The following is a 14,654-nucleotide window of genomic DNA, read 5'->3' as shown; positions in this document are numbered from 1 at the left end:
TACACCGTTTATTGCATGTGTGCATAGTGAGTGTGTGCATGCAGACAGTCAAGTGCATCTCAACAGCTCTTGAAGCCATCGATGACCCTCTGATCTGCTCTGTACTGCCAGGGTAGGCTCCAACCGACCAATGGCAGCGCGACAGACAAGAAGACCAGCGGTGGCTATGACATCGGGGAGCTGGCCACCTCGTCCCTCATGGGTGAGGCTGGCAGACATGCTCAGACGGACTCTGTCGGTCCAGTTGTTGACTCCGATGTTTTGTTTTGTTTTCATTATGAGTCACTCATACAGGAGAAAGCCAAGCCGTCTCCATGGGAGTCTGCTAATGTAATTTACCTCCCTCCGGTGTATCTCATCTCTTAGTCTTTAATACACACACACACACACACACACACACAAAAACTCAATCAATCACACACGTAATAGACACACACCCACACACACACTCCATCTCTTTCCACCCTTTCCCTCCTTCTTACTCTTTCATACACACACACACACACACACACACATACACACAAACTCAATCAATTAATCACACACGTGCACACACACACACACACACACACACAAACTCAATCAATTAATCACACACACACACACGCACACACACACACACACACACACACACACACACACACACACACACACACACACACACACACACACACACACACCTCTATCTTCCCCTCCCCTCATTCCCTTGTGTTGCATCCTGAAATTGAGTCTATTTTTTCAGCCTGTTCCTCATTGCCTTACTTCTCAAGACTCTCTCAGCTGTAAGTTAATTATCAGGGCTAATGTGTTTTGACTGTCTGAGCGTTGTTCCAGTGAAAGCCCCTTTTGGAAGTCAGTGTAATTATCAAGTCTATGAAATCCAATGAATATATTAGAAAAATACAGCAGTCAGGCAAATGAGTAGAAGGTTGACAGGTTTCTTTTCTGCTGACGAAGTTCTTTGTATCATTCTTTAAAAACAGCAAAAAGTAGCTTTGCAATAACCAATTCCCAACTTAAAAGTATTTCAATCTCCCTTGAAAAATATCTGAAGATGATAAGCAGTGACATTTTCCTCTGCTCAACAAACCTTTGGTCAAGCAGGCTTTCATCTTCTCTCATCTGTAACTTTCTCACCTTATAATGCTCTCCCAATCCACCCTTTTCCTTCCTTCCTTCCTTCCTTCCTTCCTTCCTTCCTTCCTTCCTTCCTTCCTTCCTTCCTTCCTTCCTTCCTTCCTTCCTTCCTTCCTTCCTTCCTTCCTTCCTTCCTTCCTTCCCTCCCTCCCTCCTTCCTTCCTTCCTTCCTTCCTTCCTTCCTTCCTTCCTTCCTTCCTTCCTTCCTTCCTTCCTTCCTTCCTTCCTTCCTTCCTTCCTTCCTTCCTTCCTTCCCTCCTTTCCTCCTCCCCATCTGTCTCTCCCAGGTCTGGTGGCCACGATAAAGGAGCACATCACCAAGCCCACCGCCATGGCCCAGGGTCGCGTGGCCCACCTCATCGAGTGGAAGGGCTGGGGGGGGGGCTGGGGGGACTCCGGTGAGGGGGGAACCTGGAGCAGTGGGTGGAGTGGGGCGGGGTCAGGGCTGCAGGAGGACGAGCAGCTCTACTCCCACCTGACCGACGAGATCAAAGAAGCCCGCTTCGCCGCAGGTGAGGAGGAAGAAACTTCTTTGGGAAAACCAGCCGGTGGTCTCCAGACTTAAAGAGGTCTTAGACCATAAGAAGCGAAATCCAGTGTCCTTACTTGTTATTTCCCTTCTCTCACAAGTGGTTGATCGAACATTGATAGCAGTACTACGAGAAAACACACAGGATGATCAGTGTATGATGTGGTTTCACAGGAGTAGCAGAGCAGTTCGCCCTGGCTGAGGCAGCCATGAATGTCTGGTCGATGCATGACGATGTAAACCAGCCCTCCACAAGCGCTGACCCTTCACACGGTAAGCAACTGACCAAGTCTCATGCGAATTTCTTTTGAACACAATGCATTTCAGCTCATGTTTTGGTCTCCTCTCCTACCACATAACATCCCTTCAACGACCGTCCACAGAAACGTCAATGACTTTGTCCACAGAGACGGACAACCTCTTCCTGTCTCACTTCCTGTTGGACAGTGGCAGCGTTGGTCTCCCTCAGCATCTCTACAGCATCCATACCCAAGCCAACAACCAGCGCATCTCTCTGGAACCCCCTCCTCCAGCCTTCTCCATCTCCCTCATGTCTACCTCTCAGCAGGACAGAAGCTGCCCCCTGGAGGCTGGGAGGGCCACCGACGCCACGGTCCGACACGTAGACAGCAGCTCGCTCTCTGAGGACGAGGTTTTTTACAACTAGAATCGGGGCGACGAGACGTTTGTGGAGCGGTTCTAAAAACAAAACGACAAACGAGATGTGTTTGAAAGGACACACAATAGGAGGCCTTTACTTGTGGATCAGTGGCTGATGGTGAAAAAGCCATGTTATATAAAACCACTCTCAGATGGCGGAGTCTCAAGGAGAATGTGAGAAATCGTTTTTTGGAGTGGATCAAAAAGATCCCAATCTCACACACACACTCTCAATGTCTCTGTCTCAGATAAAGTATAATTTCACGATCAAACAACAACATACTGTATATCCAACCATACTCTAGCATTTGAACAAACTTTATTGAATGTACAAGAGTGGACATTATAATGATTATGTCATTAGACTGTGTATTTGAACTGTGTGTAGAAATGATCTATTCCATTGTGTATATATTGGGCACATTGTGACATAATACATTCATTTGGATGGTAGTCACATGGTTTTCCATATTCCATCACGTTTGATTACGTGGGTTGAAGAGTTACACATGGCAAGAGGACAGCGAAGACATTGAGATGTCACACTAGAAGACAACCTATCAGAATACTTGACATGTCTCTTCATTTGGAGTCCCCTTTTAATTGTCTGAGAGAGGATAGAGTGAGCGAGCAGCCTGATGGAATGGAAGCGTGCGCCCAATTATCTGTCTGACTATGATTAGCCATTATTCACACTTGCCTGTCAGGGAGCACGGGATGAGAGGACAGGGGCGAGAGTCTCAGAGAAGTGTGTGTGTTTGAGAGAGGGGGAGGGAGAGAGAGATAGAGAGAAGGGGTACTGAGAGTGGTGTGTGTGTGTGTATGTGTGTGTGTGTGTATGTGTTTGAGAGAGGGGGAGGGAGAGATAGATAGAGAAGGGGTACTGAGAGAGGTGTGTGTGTATGTGTGTGTGTGTGTGTGTGTGTGTGTGTATGTGTGTGTGTGTGTTTGAGAGAGGGGGAGGGAGAGAGAGATAGAGAGAAGGGTACTGAGAGAGGTGTGTGTGTGTGTGTGTGTGTGTGTGTGTGTGTGTTTTTTGAGAGAGGGGGAGGGAGAGAGAGATAGAGAGAAGGGGTACTGAGAGAGAGGTATGTGTGTGTGTGTCCTTGTGTGTGTGTGTGTGTTTGTTTAAGAGAGAGGAGGGAGAGAGAGAGAGAGAGAGAGAGAAAGAGATAAAGGGTGAATAAAGGGAAATATCATTCTATCTCGCCCCATTTATTTTAATAGAAGTTTACACAATGCAAACCATTTTCTATGTCGCAGATTATGACCTCTTGCTGTTGCCACACTGATGCAGCTCTGAATAGAGTCCAAATGAGGGAGATAAGATTGAGAGAACAAAGGTTACAAAGTCGCTCGACAGTTTCCTGATTGGAATTCTAATTAGGACCTCAGCCACAATAACAGTTGATCCGCTCCAACTGAAAAAGCAAAGATGAGAAAAAAGACTGGGTGAAAAGCTAGACAATAGTGTCTACTGTGTCTTCCTAAAGTAATGGAAGCTGTTGGTTGCCTACGTCAAATATAGTGTCATGGTTGAATAGTCAGGAGAAAAAAAATCAATACTTATTATGAAATATTACAAAATAGAGAGTGAAAATAGAGTGACAATGAAATGACAATGGAAGTAAATGTAAATGCTCAAAGAGTGTTTTAGAGCAGAAGTGTAGGTATCCAAGTTCTTCGCAGTCCAGTAACCTTGATGCCATACGATAAGTATGGATTATTTCACCCTCACTTGCCTCAACAATGATAACGGATAAAGTTCATCCACACAACATTTCATATCCTCTAAATATCAGATCTGTTTGCTGAACCCAAAACCCAAAACATCTCTATGTATGTATGACTTTCAGTAATGGATATGAATGAGTTCGTCTACCATCTACTGTAGGAAATGCACAGATAAATGACATTTCATATTACCAGGTCCAGGTAGATATGGCTAAGGTTGTCTTATTATAATAAGGGTTACATCAATAGCTCTAATAGATGTTTATCAAATGTTGAAGCCAAATGACAGTGGCTGAAGGAAACTAGCTGATCATTATAGAATGGAGATGAAACATCGTGATTAGAGCGGCGCTCAGAGCCAGGCTGGCAGTCTGGGTCTGGAATGTGTTCAGGTCAGGACCGACAAGTGTTCAGCCTCTCTCAGCTCATCCTGCCTTACATGTCTTTGACCAAATCTTCCATCATTCTCTTCATCTACGGAATAGGTGGAGAGAGAGAGAGAGAGAGAGAGAGAGAGAGAGAGTGAGACATTTCCATTTATTATTTAGCAATGTCTAAACTCAGAACCGAAGTGACACCTTTACAGTGTGATGTATCACTGAAAGAAAGTGTAACATGAACCCTTTTAAACCCTCCTTTTTATGTGTGTCAGGTTACACGTAGGCATATTTCCATTAGTGGCATATTTCCATTAGTAGCTGTGATAAAGACATGCTAGGGAATGGCTACTGTAGGGATATCCTGCTGTGTATGACGTGTGTATGAATGTTAACACACATTACCTCTGGCCATGTGACGATCCCAGCTAGCCTCCCTCTCTCAGTCACAAACAAGCTCTCTGCACACAGCACACTCATGACGCTATGGGCCTGACGCAGGGGAGAAGAGAAAACAAACAACAAACAAACAACAAACAGAGATCGCAGACGTGTTTCATTTATACAGTAAATAGAAGTTAAAAAGGTGAGTAATACTTGTGGTGTATTAGGTTTTATTCAATTATGCATTATGTTGCTAGGGTTGGATTTAAGAGGGTTAAAATAACTAATTAATTGATTCTTATTGAGGTGTGATTATTTAAATGGACAAATTATAATTGTGTTATGGTCCAGTCTGACGTGGTTGGTTAAGGGGTTGCATGGAGAGTCAACCGCGTATTGCGGAAACTAGTTAAAGTGGCTTTGAGGTGAACAGAGAGAAGGTTGCAATGTGTACCGGTTAAATATACACTTTTTCGTACCCAATGTCTCAATCTCATCAGTATAACAGCCTACCGTGAAAGACGCTACAACGCCATTTACCTCACAGAGAGTGGAGTCGACGCAGAGCTGGAGAGAAGCTGGTTGGATGGAGAAGACATCCAGCAAAACCTGGAGATCCACAGATAGGATGTATTTATGGTGTAGTAGGTCAAATATAGACGAAAAATAATAGCAGAATAGCTGTTGGGGAACTAAGAATTGTTGTTGTACCTTTTCGTTGCTGTGAGAGAGGAAGAGCTGTAGGTCTGATCGTTTAACTGAGCCCAGGAGAATCTGTGAGTCTGAAAAGAGAGAGTGTGGAGCATGACGTGCGTGACGCAACGGCCTCATTTAGTTAATTAAGGATAGCAGAGTATGTCATCATCTCTCAAGTGTGTCATGTTGCCATTGGAAACGTGTCCCCTTTTCAGAATAAAAACACTCATTTATCTAGTTGAGTATTGCGTTCACAGGCCTGTTTTCACTCATCTCTGCTTTTTATTTGGTGGCATTTTAATTCCCAATAACACAGGGTCATTGTGACAAAAGAGATATTTTGAAAGCTTTGAAACGATCAGAGTTTTTCCCCTTCAGGGATTTTATCTATGAGGTTGCTACTAAGTGGTATTTTGGTTGTCATTGTGATGTACAGCAGTGGCAGGAGGTCACGATATCCACAGTTATGACGGCCAGAGAGAGACCCTGTGACTTGGCACACAGTCCAATATGATAAAACTGTTCTCACTCGCTACTCACCCAGTGACTCCACCACGGGGATCTGGGTCTCTGTGGAGGTGGCGAGAACCTGCTGAACCTCCATTGGTCCTGCTCCACTCTCAAGCACCGCCCCCCTAGGGCCCAGGACCTGTCCTAGAAGGACAGAGGAAAGCCTGGCGGAAAGATGGAGACATAAGCCCACTGTAACATAACACAACGCTAAGGACTGGACGTAGCGTTTCAGGCACTTCTTATAACCTTCTGGTCGCAAACTATAACTGTTGACTCGTTTCGTAGGACTCACTTCGGGTAAGCCTTGAGCAGAGAGGGGAGGTGCGGGAGTTTCTTGCTGATGGAGAGGGCGTCGTAGAAGGACGGGCGCCGCCCAGAGCGCGCCACGGCGTTGGCCAACAGCGTGGCAAGGAGGACGGGCACGGCGTGAGTGGACTGCCCGGTCAGCTCCAGAGCCAGGAGAGCGGGCGATATAGTGTGCGTGATCGCCCCCGAAAACGCCGCTGCACCTATAAAGGCACGGGAGCCATTTTACAACTTATTACACGTCATGAGGAACACCTACCATGTAAGTTGAGCTTTCACCCTCAGGCATGTGTAATAGTATCCCTTTTTTTTTGCTGATATTTAGTGCAAATTATTTGAAAAGCTGTTGGGTAAGGAGGTCTGTTCACCAGCCAGTGAGTAGCCACCAGGGTTTATAGAGTTCCTCTCCTGGTCTGAGTGGAAGCTGTCTGAGGAGACAGACGCCAGTCCCTCCCCAACCAGACGGCCCAGAGCAGCACCTGGTCAACAGCAGTAGGCAGGAAGGTCTAGAGGTTGTGTCAAGTCATGTTCCATTCATAGTCTGTGAGTCCATTGCTTTTTAAAGCGACATGGATCGGACATTTTGAACTCATTATATCCAATGATTTGGAGGCTGTTCTTGCGCTCAATTTGTTCGAGTAATTTTCCATCTTACCGTAGATAAATGCAGGCATGACGTAGCCAGCAGGAAGGGGCAAGGTGCAAGCAAAGACTAGCATCCACAGCTGAAGGCAAACAAGACAGGAGTCAAAAGTTTGTTTGTCTTGTAATTTGAACAGAATTAAAATAATCCATTCTACCTCAGGATCTGCCATTCTGTGATAATGGAATGCAGAATCAATTTGCACAGATGAAATTGGACACATTTCGAAGATAATAATAAATGGTAGAAGTTTAAAATATAGGAAAACTACTTTCTTATATTAAAACGTTGCTGATGTGGAATCATGGAACCTACATGACCGGGATTGAATGATTGGCTGCTACTTAGGGTCCCCCGAGCATGTTCCTTCTCCTTCATTGGCCCTCACTCTTAACCTGACGTGCCAGACGGTTGGGAACTCTCCGTTGGAAACCGGTTGGAAAAGGGCAGGCACTTTCAAAAAATATTTGATAGGTAATAGGATGGACAATCTGTCTATCACCATCACGCGCTAACTTCAACCGCTCCTCGCTGTCATCACACCTAAACCCACCCAGAGTAGCTGTTTGTATTTCCTCATAGAATTGATTGGCTAGATCGTTTTCTGATCGGGCACAAACGGATCTCTATGGAGAGTGTGAAAATAAAGGTTGAGTTAAAATAAAAGTTTGAAAGTAAAAGTTAGGTACAGGTATGTCTGGATATGTATTTCAATTCGTATTCCAGTATCAGTACATCATTTTCTGTACCTTCATCACCAGAAAGCACCCCAGAGTAAGGTAGACTGAAATCTCTGAGGGACTCCACTCTGACCAAGGATGCAACTCTGGCCCAAGCGGCACAGAGGCATTGTGGGATATACAGCCCCATTGCCTTCCATCCAATAGGGAGGCGAGGAGCTGCTTCATGTTGTACTACGGGAAAAACAAAGAGAACATGTCTGTGTAGAGTTGTTGGGTCCGCCACACAGGATAAACAGCATACTGTTCTAATATGAAACAGAACTACATTAACGTGTGTCACCTTGGATGCCATGTATTGACCAAGAGAGTGAGGGAACGTCATCGCTGCCAGGAAGAACACCACCATAGCTGAATACAGGGCTTTCCTAGTGACAGACAAGCCAGGCATGTTCATGTTGTTAAAGGCGCACCATGCCATAGCATCATCTTAAATACTAGGCAGGGCTGGTTCATACATCAAAAGCAAGTCAGTATTTTGTCTCGTAACGTTTCTCACTCGCTTGTCAACATCTTGATCAGGACTCTGTTGGATTTGGTGAAGTGCAGAGCCCAGCGATGACAGCGGAGGTAGACAAAGCTGATGGCTCCACACAACATCCTGGCATTACAGCAGGGAGGACCAGACCAGACACACACTGAGAGCATGGGCATATTTATAGCCCAGGCAGCAATAGGCCATCGGAAGTCATTATTGCAAAGTGCCTAAGTCCCTGAATCAAAATTAAACACTTTTCAAAAGGACGTGGAAGTGACGAGAGGAGGGAGAGAAGGATAGGAAGAGAGGAGAGAAGAGAGGAGAAGAAAAAAGGGAGACAGTAGATGAATAGAAGCATATGGAGGCAAGGCGACCAACCCAGATAGCAAGCGGATGTGTAATAATTCTGGGCCAGATCTGGCCTGTATATGGCCCTGATCCGCTTGCTATCTGGGAACATAAAGAAAAACACAGCACAACATCTACATGCTAATCTATGCATAACACTATACACGCAACACTCATATTACAATAAATATCTACAGATGTATTCAGAATGTTAGATGAGAGTTTTAATGTGGCCTTGTTGAAGACTCAGCAAGCAGTACCCTAATGTAGCAAAGACCAAGATCTCCAATGGATAGAAGGGCAGGTCATCAGAGAAGCTGGTTTTAAACAAGGGTTCAACAGTATCTGGGGACAAAAAAAACACACAATCATCTTCCAAATCACTTTACCATGTATCTTTTTTCCAGCGTTTCATAATCAAATCATCATTTCTCTGTAACGATATCTAGATTCAATCAGGCTTTGACCTGTGCGACCATAGTCTGCTGGTTATGTTGTTTGTACAACTGGAATAGCACAAATGTGTATCTACAATGACAAATCGTGACTATACAGCGGTGTCTCTCTCGTCTCTCTGCTATAGGGCTTGGGAAAATGTAGTCCCAGACACGACCATCTTGTTTCTACACCTGTGTAGAAACAAGATGGCCGTGTCTGGGACTACTTTTTCCCAAGCCCTATTCGGTGTTCTCCCTGCCTCGTGGGCCTTGCCAGGCGGCATTTGGATCTGTGCGACGTTCCTCTCGCGCGCACCTCACTTTCTTTCACTGAACGCGCGAGACAAGAGCTGTGTTCGGAATCGCTCCCTCGTTCCCTCACTCCCTATTCCCTATATAGGGTTCACCATGTAGTGAACTACCTAGGGAATGGAGAAATGTAGGGTACATGCACTGTTCCCTGGAAATCAAGGTGAATTGTGGGTAATAAATAGTGGACTATATAGGGAACGAAAATTCCGTGGAGAATTCGGACACTACAAACAAAATGGCTGACGCCCTATATAGTGCACTATATAGTGAATAGGGAGCGATTCCAAACACAGGTAGCCTACATACTGTAGGGGGCAGGAGCGAGCAGGTAGCTACAGTACCTCTCTCCCCGCTCCACACAGAGAGTAGCCGGTAGGTCAGGGCTCCGCACGCGGCGGCGAAGAAACATGGACAGTAGTCTCTCAGGGCGAAATGAGAACACATCACCTCCACGCTAAACAGCACACCTGGGAGAGCAGGAGGAGACGGGCGCGGCAGGAGAGTAGGGGGGAGTGGGGGGGGAACAAGGAGAAAAAAAATGAATGGGAGTGGGGGGGGGGGGGGTGGGGGGGGTCTCAATGGAGGTAAGCGGAGAAAAGGATGGGAGAAAAAAGGATTGTGAGATGAAAAGACGAGTGAAGGACACAGGCTACTATATCAATTTCACGAGTGAGAGGACCACTCCACTCCAACCCTGAATCTCTTTGCTAGATGTGGGTAGTTAGATATAAGGCTCACATACCGCTAATAGGAGCACCGAAGCAGCTGGCTACACCAACAGCAGCAGCCACAGCTAGCATGGTCCTGTCTGGCCTTTCCTACAACAATGAAAAGGATATTACGTTACATTTGTGAGCTCCGAAAGTATGGAATTAATGGGAGAGTTCAATATTCAACTGCAGCAATGTATTCTCATTCTCACATACACAGTACCACCTAAAGGGCAATCATTGGATCAGAACGATTTTTCAACCGATAGGCTACTGTAAATGTATTATTAGTCCTACTGTACCTCCTGTTTTCCACCTGCGAGAATGCAGAGCCGGTTCAGATAGGCTCCCAACATGGTGGACAGATGTACGAAGGGACCCTGGAATCGAATCAGACTCCATCTCTTACAATGTTTATGATGCTGTGTTGCAAAAGACCCAGTTGAACTATACAGATGAAGGCATGAGAACATTTTTACTGTAAGCTCGACGCCACTGTAAATAAGGGAATCCTCACTGCCCTGCGAGTGAAAATAATGGTTTGAAATGAAATTTAGCAAACCAGCAATAACTCACTGTGAATGGTAAATGGAGTGCATTTTATATAGCACTTTTATCTAAAGCGCTTTACAATGGCCTCTGATTCGCTCATTCTCACACACATTCACACGCCTATGGTGCTGCCATGCAAGGTGCCAGTCAAATCATAGGGAGCAATTTGAGGTGCAGTCTTGCCCAACGACACTTCGACATGTGGACCCTACAACCGTTGGACGACCCTCTCTACCTCCTGAGCCCCAACCGCCCCATACCCGTGTATGGTAACATGTTTGTGACAAAGATATGATATGATATGATATGATATTTTCATTTATAACGCGCCCCCCATCCAACGTTTACATCGGCCCGGAGCGCAGCCCGAGGGAAGAAAAAACAAATGTACAGGACAACATTTAAGATGACAATTTCAACAATCAACCAATCAGACAGACATGGGGGGGAACATTTAAACGTTACACCTCAGCCATACAACAGCACCAAATTAACTCAGAGACCAAAGATAAACACAGAGAATGGCTAGCAACCTACCACTTTGCCCAGGAAGACAGAGCTTCCTGCTGCCAGGGTGCAGGTGAGGCCCACAAACTTGGCAAACAGGTTGGTGAGAGACAGGTAATGAGGCAGATGCACTCCTGCCAACATTGTTCTCACCTCAGGAATCCCAGATCCTAGAGGAGAAGATGATCATCCACCAATCTTGGACGCTAACATTATTTTCTAAGAGGTTTGTCAAATTGTGAGTTTTTATTTATTTAATGTAATTTAATATTTAGAAACATTGTTAAAAAAAATAATATCATATACAGGATACAGCTTTTTATCATTATTAACCGGTACATGTACAGCATTGAAGTAATGGATGCTAAAACATTTCTTGATCAAATCCCATTCCTTCCATGTCTAGCATAGATAAAGCAATTAAATTATCATCTGCAATCTCTGATTCCTTCCTGTTCAGCATAAACAAAATGATGACTTCTGTGAGTGTGTCTTTGATGAACTCGCATGTGAAACACTATCCGGCTGCTTCCTGCTGTACCTGTTGAGAATGGGCAGATGTTGTGAGAGAAGGACGAGGAGAGAGCGCAGAGGGAGACGGGATAGAGAGTCCAACACAGGAACTGAAGCAGAGAGTGGCCCTCCAGCATTGTGTACAGCCACTGGTGAGCTATTGAGAGAGAGAGAGAGAGAGAGAGAGAGGATTCATGTCATTCATGTCAAGTCATTCAGGATTCATCACATGCTGTGTAAATATTATGTATGTGTGTGCGTGTGGACGTGCGTGTATTAATATAGGCATATTAGTGTGTGTGTGTGTGTGTGTGTATGAGTGTGCAAGTGTGTGCACCTCGCAGTAGCTTGGCCACGCCCAGATCCATGAGGAAGCTGAGGAACGCTACCAGCACCCCCAAAGCAGCGAAGCAAAGCCACTCCACGCCTCCCAGGGTCCCCAATACACCTGCCACCCTCACCAGGCACCCTAGAGACCACAGAACACACGCTAGAGCATCTTCATCCTACCTCAGTCAACCTGGCACTATACTGACAACATGTAAAGAATATATACAGTACATTCCATTGACGACACATGAAAGCCTCATTGTTCCAAGATGCTCTGCTTTGTCATCGCTACAAAACCAGTGACACACATTAAGAGCAGCACATTTTCTAATGCACATTAAAGAAGAACAGAAGCATAACATTGACTGGGTTATCATCGACCGACAATAAAGATTTTTCACTTTCGTCTGACCTCTGACCAGGGAACGGGACCGTTGCCATGGTTTCCATGGATCGGCGAGGAGAAAAGTCTCATCGTGGGGTTCACCCTTCTCGTTTCCTGGCGCCCCGTCCTTTTGGCTGCCTTCTCTGACTTGTTCCAAGTCCAGATGTGAGACCTCCATTTTCTTTTAGGTGTGTAGAATTGTTGAAGTTTCACAAGCTATGGAATATGTGTGCAGGATCCCATGTCGGTTAGAAATCAAAGATCCAGATAACGGCTCACCTGCTGTGTCAGTAGACCTACCTGCCCGAGGTGTGTACATGAGCTGTGTGGTCAGCTCCCAAAACAGACTTCAGAGAAATGTGCATAGCTCTTGTGCGCTGGTCATGGTTGGACAGTTATTTGAAGTTCTTCAAGCGAATGTCCTTCACTTGTCATTGCTGCAAGGTATATATTCCTGTTAAGGTATTTTGAAATTATTAAACTGTTGAAACCCTTTTGTCTTTTTCTCATGGTCAGTACTGCTGCTCCTATAAGGACATATAGGATCATTTATGTTCTTGTTGACAGTTGTTTCTATTTTGATATTGCAGTATGAAAAAGGTCATTTAATTGGAATCGAGGAGGGCCTTTTGGCCTGTTTGTCAGAAAATTTCTACATAAAACCAAATCATCAACAATTCCATAGAATCTGCAATTGTGCATTTTGTCTCAGTGTGTCAAATAACTGTACATATTACAACAGTCAGATTTTTGGCTATTTTGCGTTGGGGGAAGTCTACTTACACAGTTAAATCACCTCTGATTACAAATTACTACTGAAGCCTTGTTCTCAGACCAACTGTGTTGAAAATGTGACAGCATATAAATTAAAATTCCAATTCAAGAACCCCTGTCCCTTACCATTGAGTGAAATCACTGGTCTGATGCGCACACGCACGCACACACGCACACACGCACGCACACACACGCACACACACACACGCAAGCACACACACACACACACACGCACACACACGCACACACACACACACACACACGCATAATTAATATTATGCTACTGTTTCCACACAGTTAACTCTCTTCTATGGTTTTAATTAACACCCATAAGTCAGTGTTATCTTACAGCTCTGATGCCTTCTTGCTGTGAATCTCACACAATCCCATTCTTTTATTTATTTATTTATTTCTATGTAAACTCGTTTCCATGGAGACAGCACAATAAGGTGAATGTAAAACAACTTGGTTCCTTTCTTAAACAATCATTTTAAATACAGATAATGATTTAATCTTCAACAGAAAGTTTCAGAGAGATTGGAGAGAGAGAGGAAGCTTACTTTGTTCAGATTCCCTTTTTAAACATTGACATACATTTTCTGTTGATATTGATCATTGACCTCACTGTAGAAAATTGATTTTGTCAAGTCTTTCCAGCCTTAAAATGCTGTTATTTACTGTAAAGGCTTGTGTGGTTTGAATTGAAGTGTGAGAAAAATGAATTTAGCAGAAAACTGAACAGAGGATCAGTCTAACCATTTGTTAATCACATAAGAAGCCCAGATGTCATTGTTGTGTTCCTTTGGTGTTCTCTCCATGGTTCCCTCAGACACAGTAGCGTTCTCACAGTGGGACAAATAGAGAGAGGACATTATGTAATAATAACAGCTGAGAAAAACAGAACCACATGACCAAGAATAGGAGGGGTGTGTGTGTGTGTGTGTGTGTGTGTGTGTGTGTGTGTGTGTGTGTGTGTGTGCGTGCGTGCACCGCATGACATATGCCTTGTGTACTGTTCGTGTCACGGCCCTATCCCACTATCTTAAACGACAGTTGTTTGGATTGTGTTGCGGTCCGTATCCTGCCAAACCCCACACCCTTGCTTGTCATAGCAAATGGCGTCAGTGACCCTTGCAGAGGTGACTCAATGTCAACGATAGAGACAGAGGGATTACCGACTGGGCTGTGTATCAAGTTTACTTTGAACGAGCACACGGGGGCGGGCGCACACATGCACACACACGCGCGCACACACAGGTATTTTCTTTGTTTCTTCCCATTGCCTGCCTCGCTTCTATTTACCCCCCTCCTCTCCCTCTCCCCCCCTCTCTCTCCCTCTCACCCCCCCCTCTTCTCTCTCTCTCTCTCTCTCTCCCTCTCTCTCCCTCTCCCCCTCTCTCTCCCGCTCTCTCTCTCTCTCTCCCCCTCTTCTCTCTCTCTCTTTTTCTCTCTCTCTCCCTCTCTCCCTCTCCCCCTCCCTCTCTCCCTCTCCCCCCTCTCTCTCTCTCTCTCTCTCTCTCTCCCCCCTCTCTCTCTCTCTCTCCCTCTCTCTCTCTCTCTCTCTCTCTCTCTCTCTCTCTCATCTCTCT

The 14,654-nt window shown here is 45.2% G+C and overlaps 2 protein-coding genes across 2 annotated transcripts in view; one reads left to right on the top strand and one right to left on the bottom strand.

Moving 5' to 3' along the window:
• fam131c (family with sequence similarity 131 member C) overlaps nucleotides 1-2,333 on the top strand; it is a gene marked incomplete at both ends in the record, with an annotated part of 3,716 nt that extends 1,383 nt beyond the window's left edge. The window contains 4 exons of the mRNA XM_084461931.1: nucleotides 112-202; nucleotides 1,425-1,649; nucleotides 1,841-1,939; nucleotides 2,074-2,333. Coding sequence (XP_084318057.1) covers nucleotides 112-202; nucleotides 1,425-1,649; nucleotides 1,841-1,939; nucleotides 2,074-2,333 — 675 coding nt within the window. The remainder of the gene's footprint in view (nucleotides 1-111; nucleotides 203-1,424; nucleotides 1,650-1,840; nucleotides 1,940-2,073) is intronic.
• A 2,162-nt stretch (nucleotides 2,334-4,495) lies between these two features.
• Nucleotides 4,496-12,469, bottom strand: clcnk (chloride channel K; the record flags this gene model as incomplete). Its single annotated transcript, XM_084461930.1, has 19 exons — nucleotides 4,496-4,534; nucleotides 4,843-4,929; nucleotides 5,335-5,430; nucleotides 5,533-5,603; nucleotides 6,058-6,191; nucleotides 6,323-6,539; nucleotides 6,705-6,815; nucleotides 6,992-7,061; nucleotides 7,729-7,893; nucleotides 8,003-8,087; nucleotides 8,219-8,320; nucleotides 8,806-8,890; nucleotides 9,636-9,761; nucleotides 10,037-10,112; nucleotides 10,307-10,384; nucleotides 11,094-11,233; nucleotides 11,605-11,733; nucleotides 11,914-12,045; nucleotides 12,319-12,469. The coding sequence occupies 19 exons, from the start codon at nucleotides 12,467-12,469 to the stop codon at nucleotides 4,496-4,498; spliced, it is 2,094 nt and encodes a 697-aa protein (XP_084318056.1).
• Nucleotides 12,470-14,654: the final 2,185 nt, after the last annotated feature.

The sequence above is a fragment of the Borostomias antarcticus genome, assembly GCF_949987555.1.
Source record: "Borostomias antarcticus genome assembly, chromosome: 3".
NCBI classification, from domain to species: domain Eukaryota; kingdom Metazoa; phylum Chordata; class Actinopteri; order Stomiiformes; family Stomiidae; genus Borostomias; species Borostomias antarcticus.
Note: the sequence above shows the minus strand (reverse complement) of the source record. Positions and strands in the feature narration are given on the sequence as shown.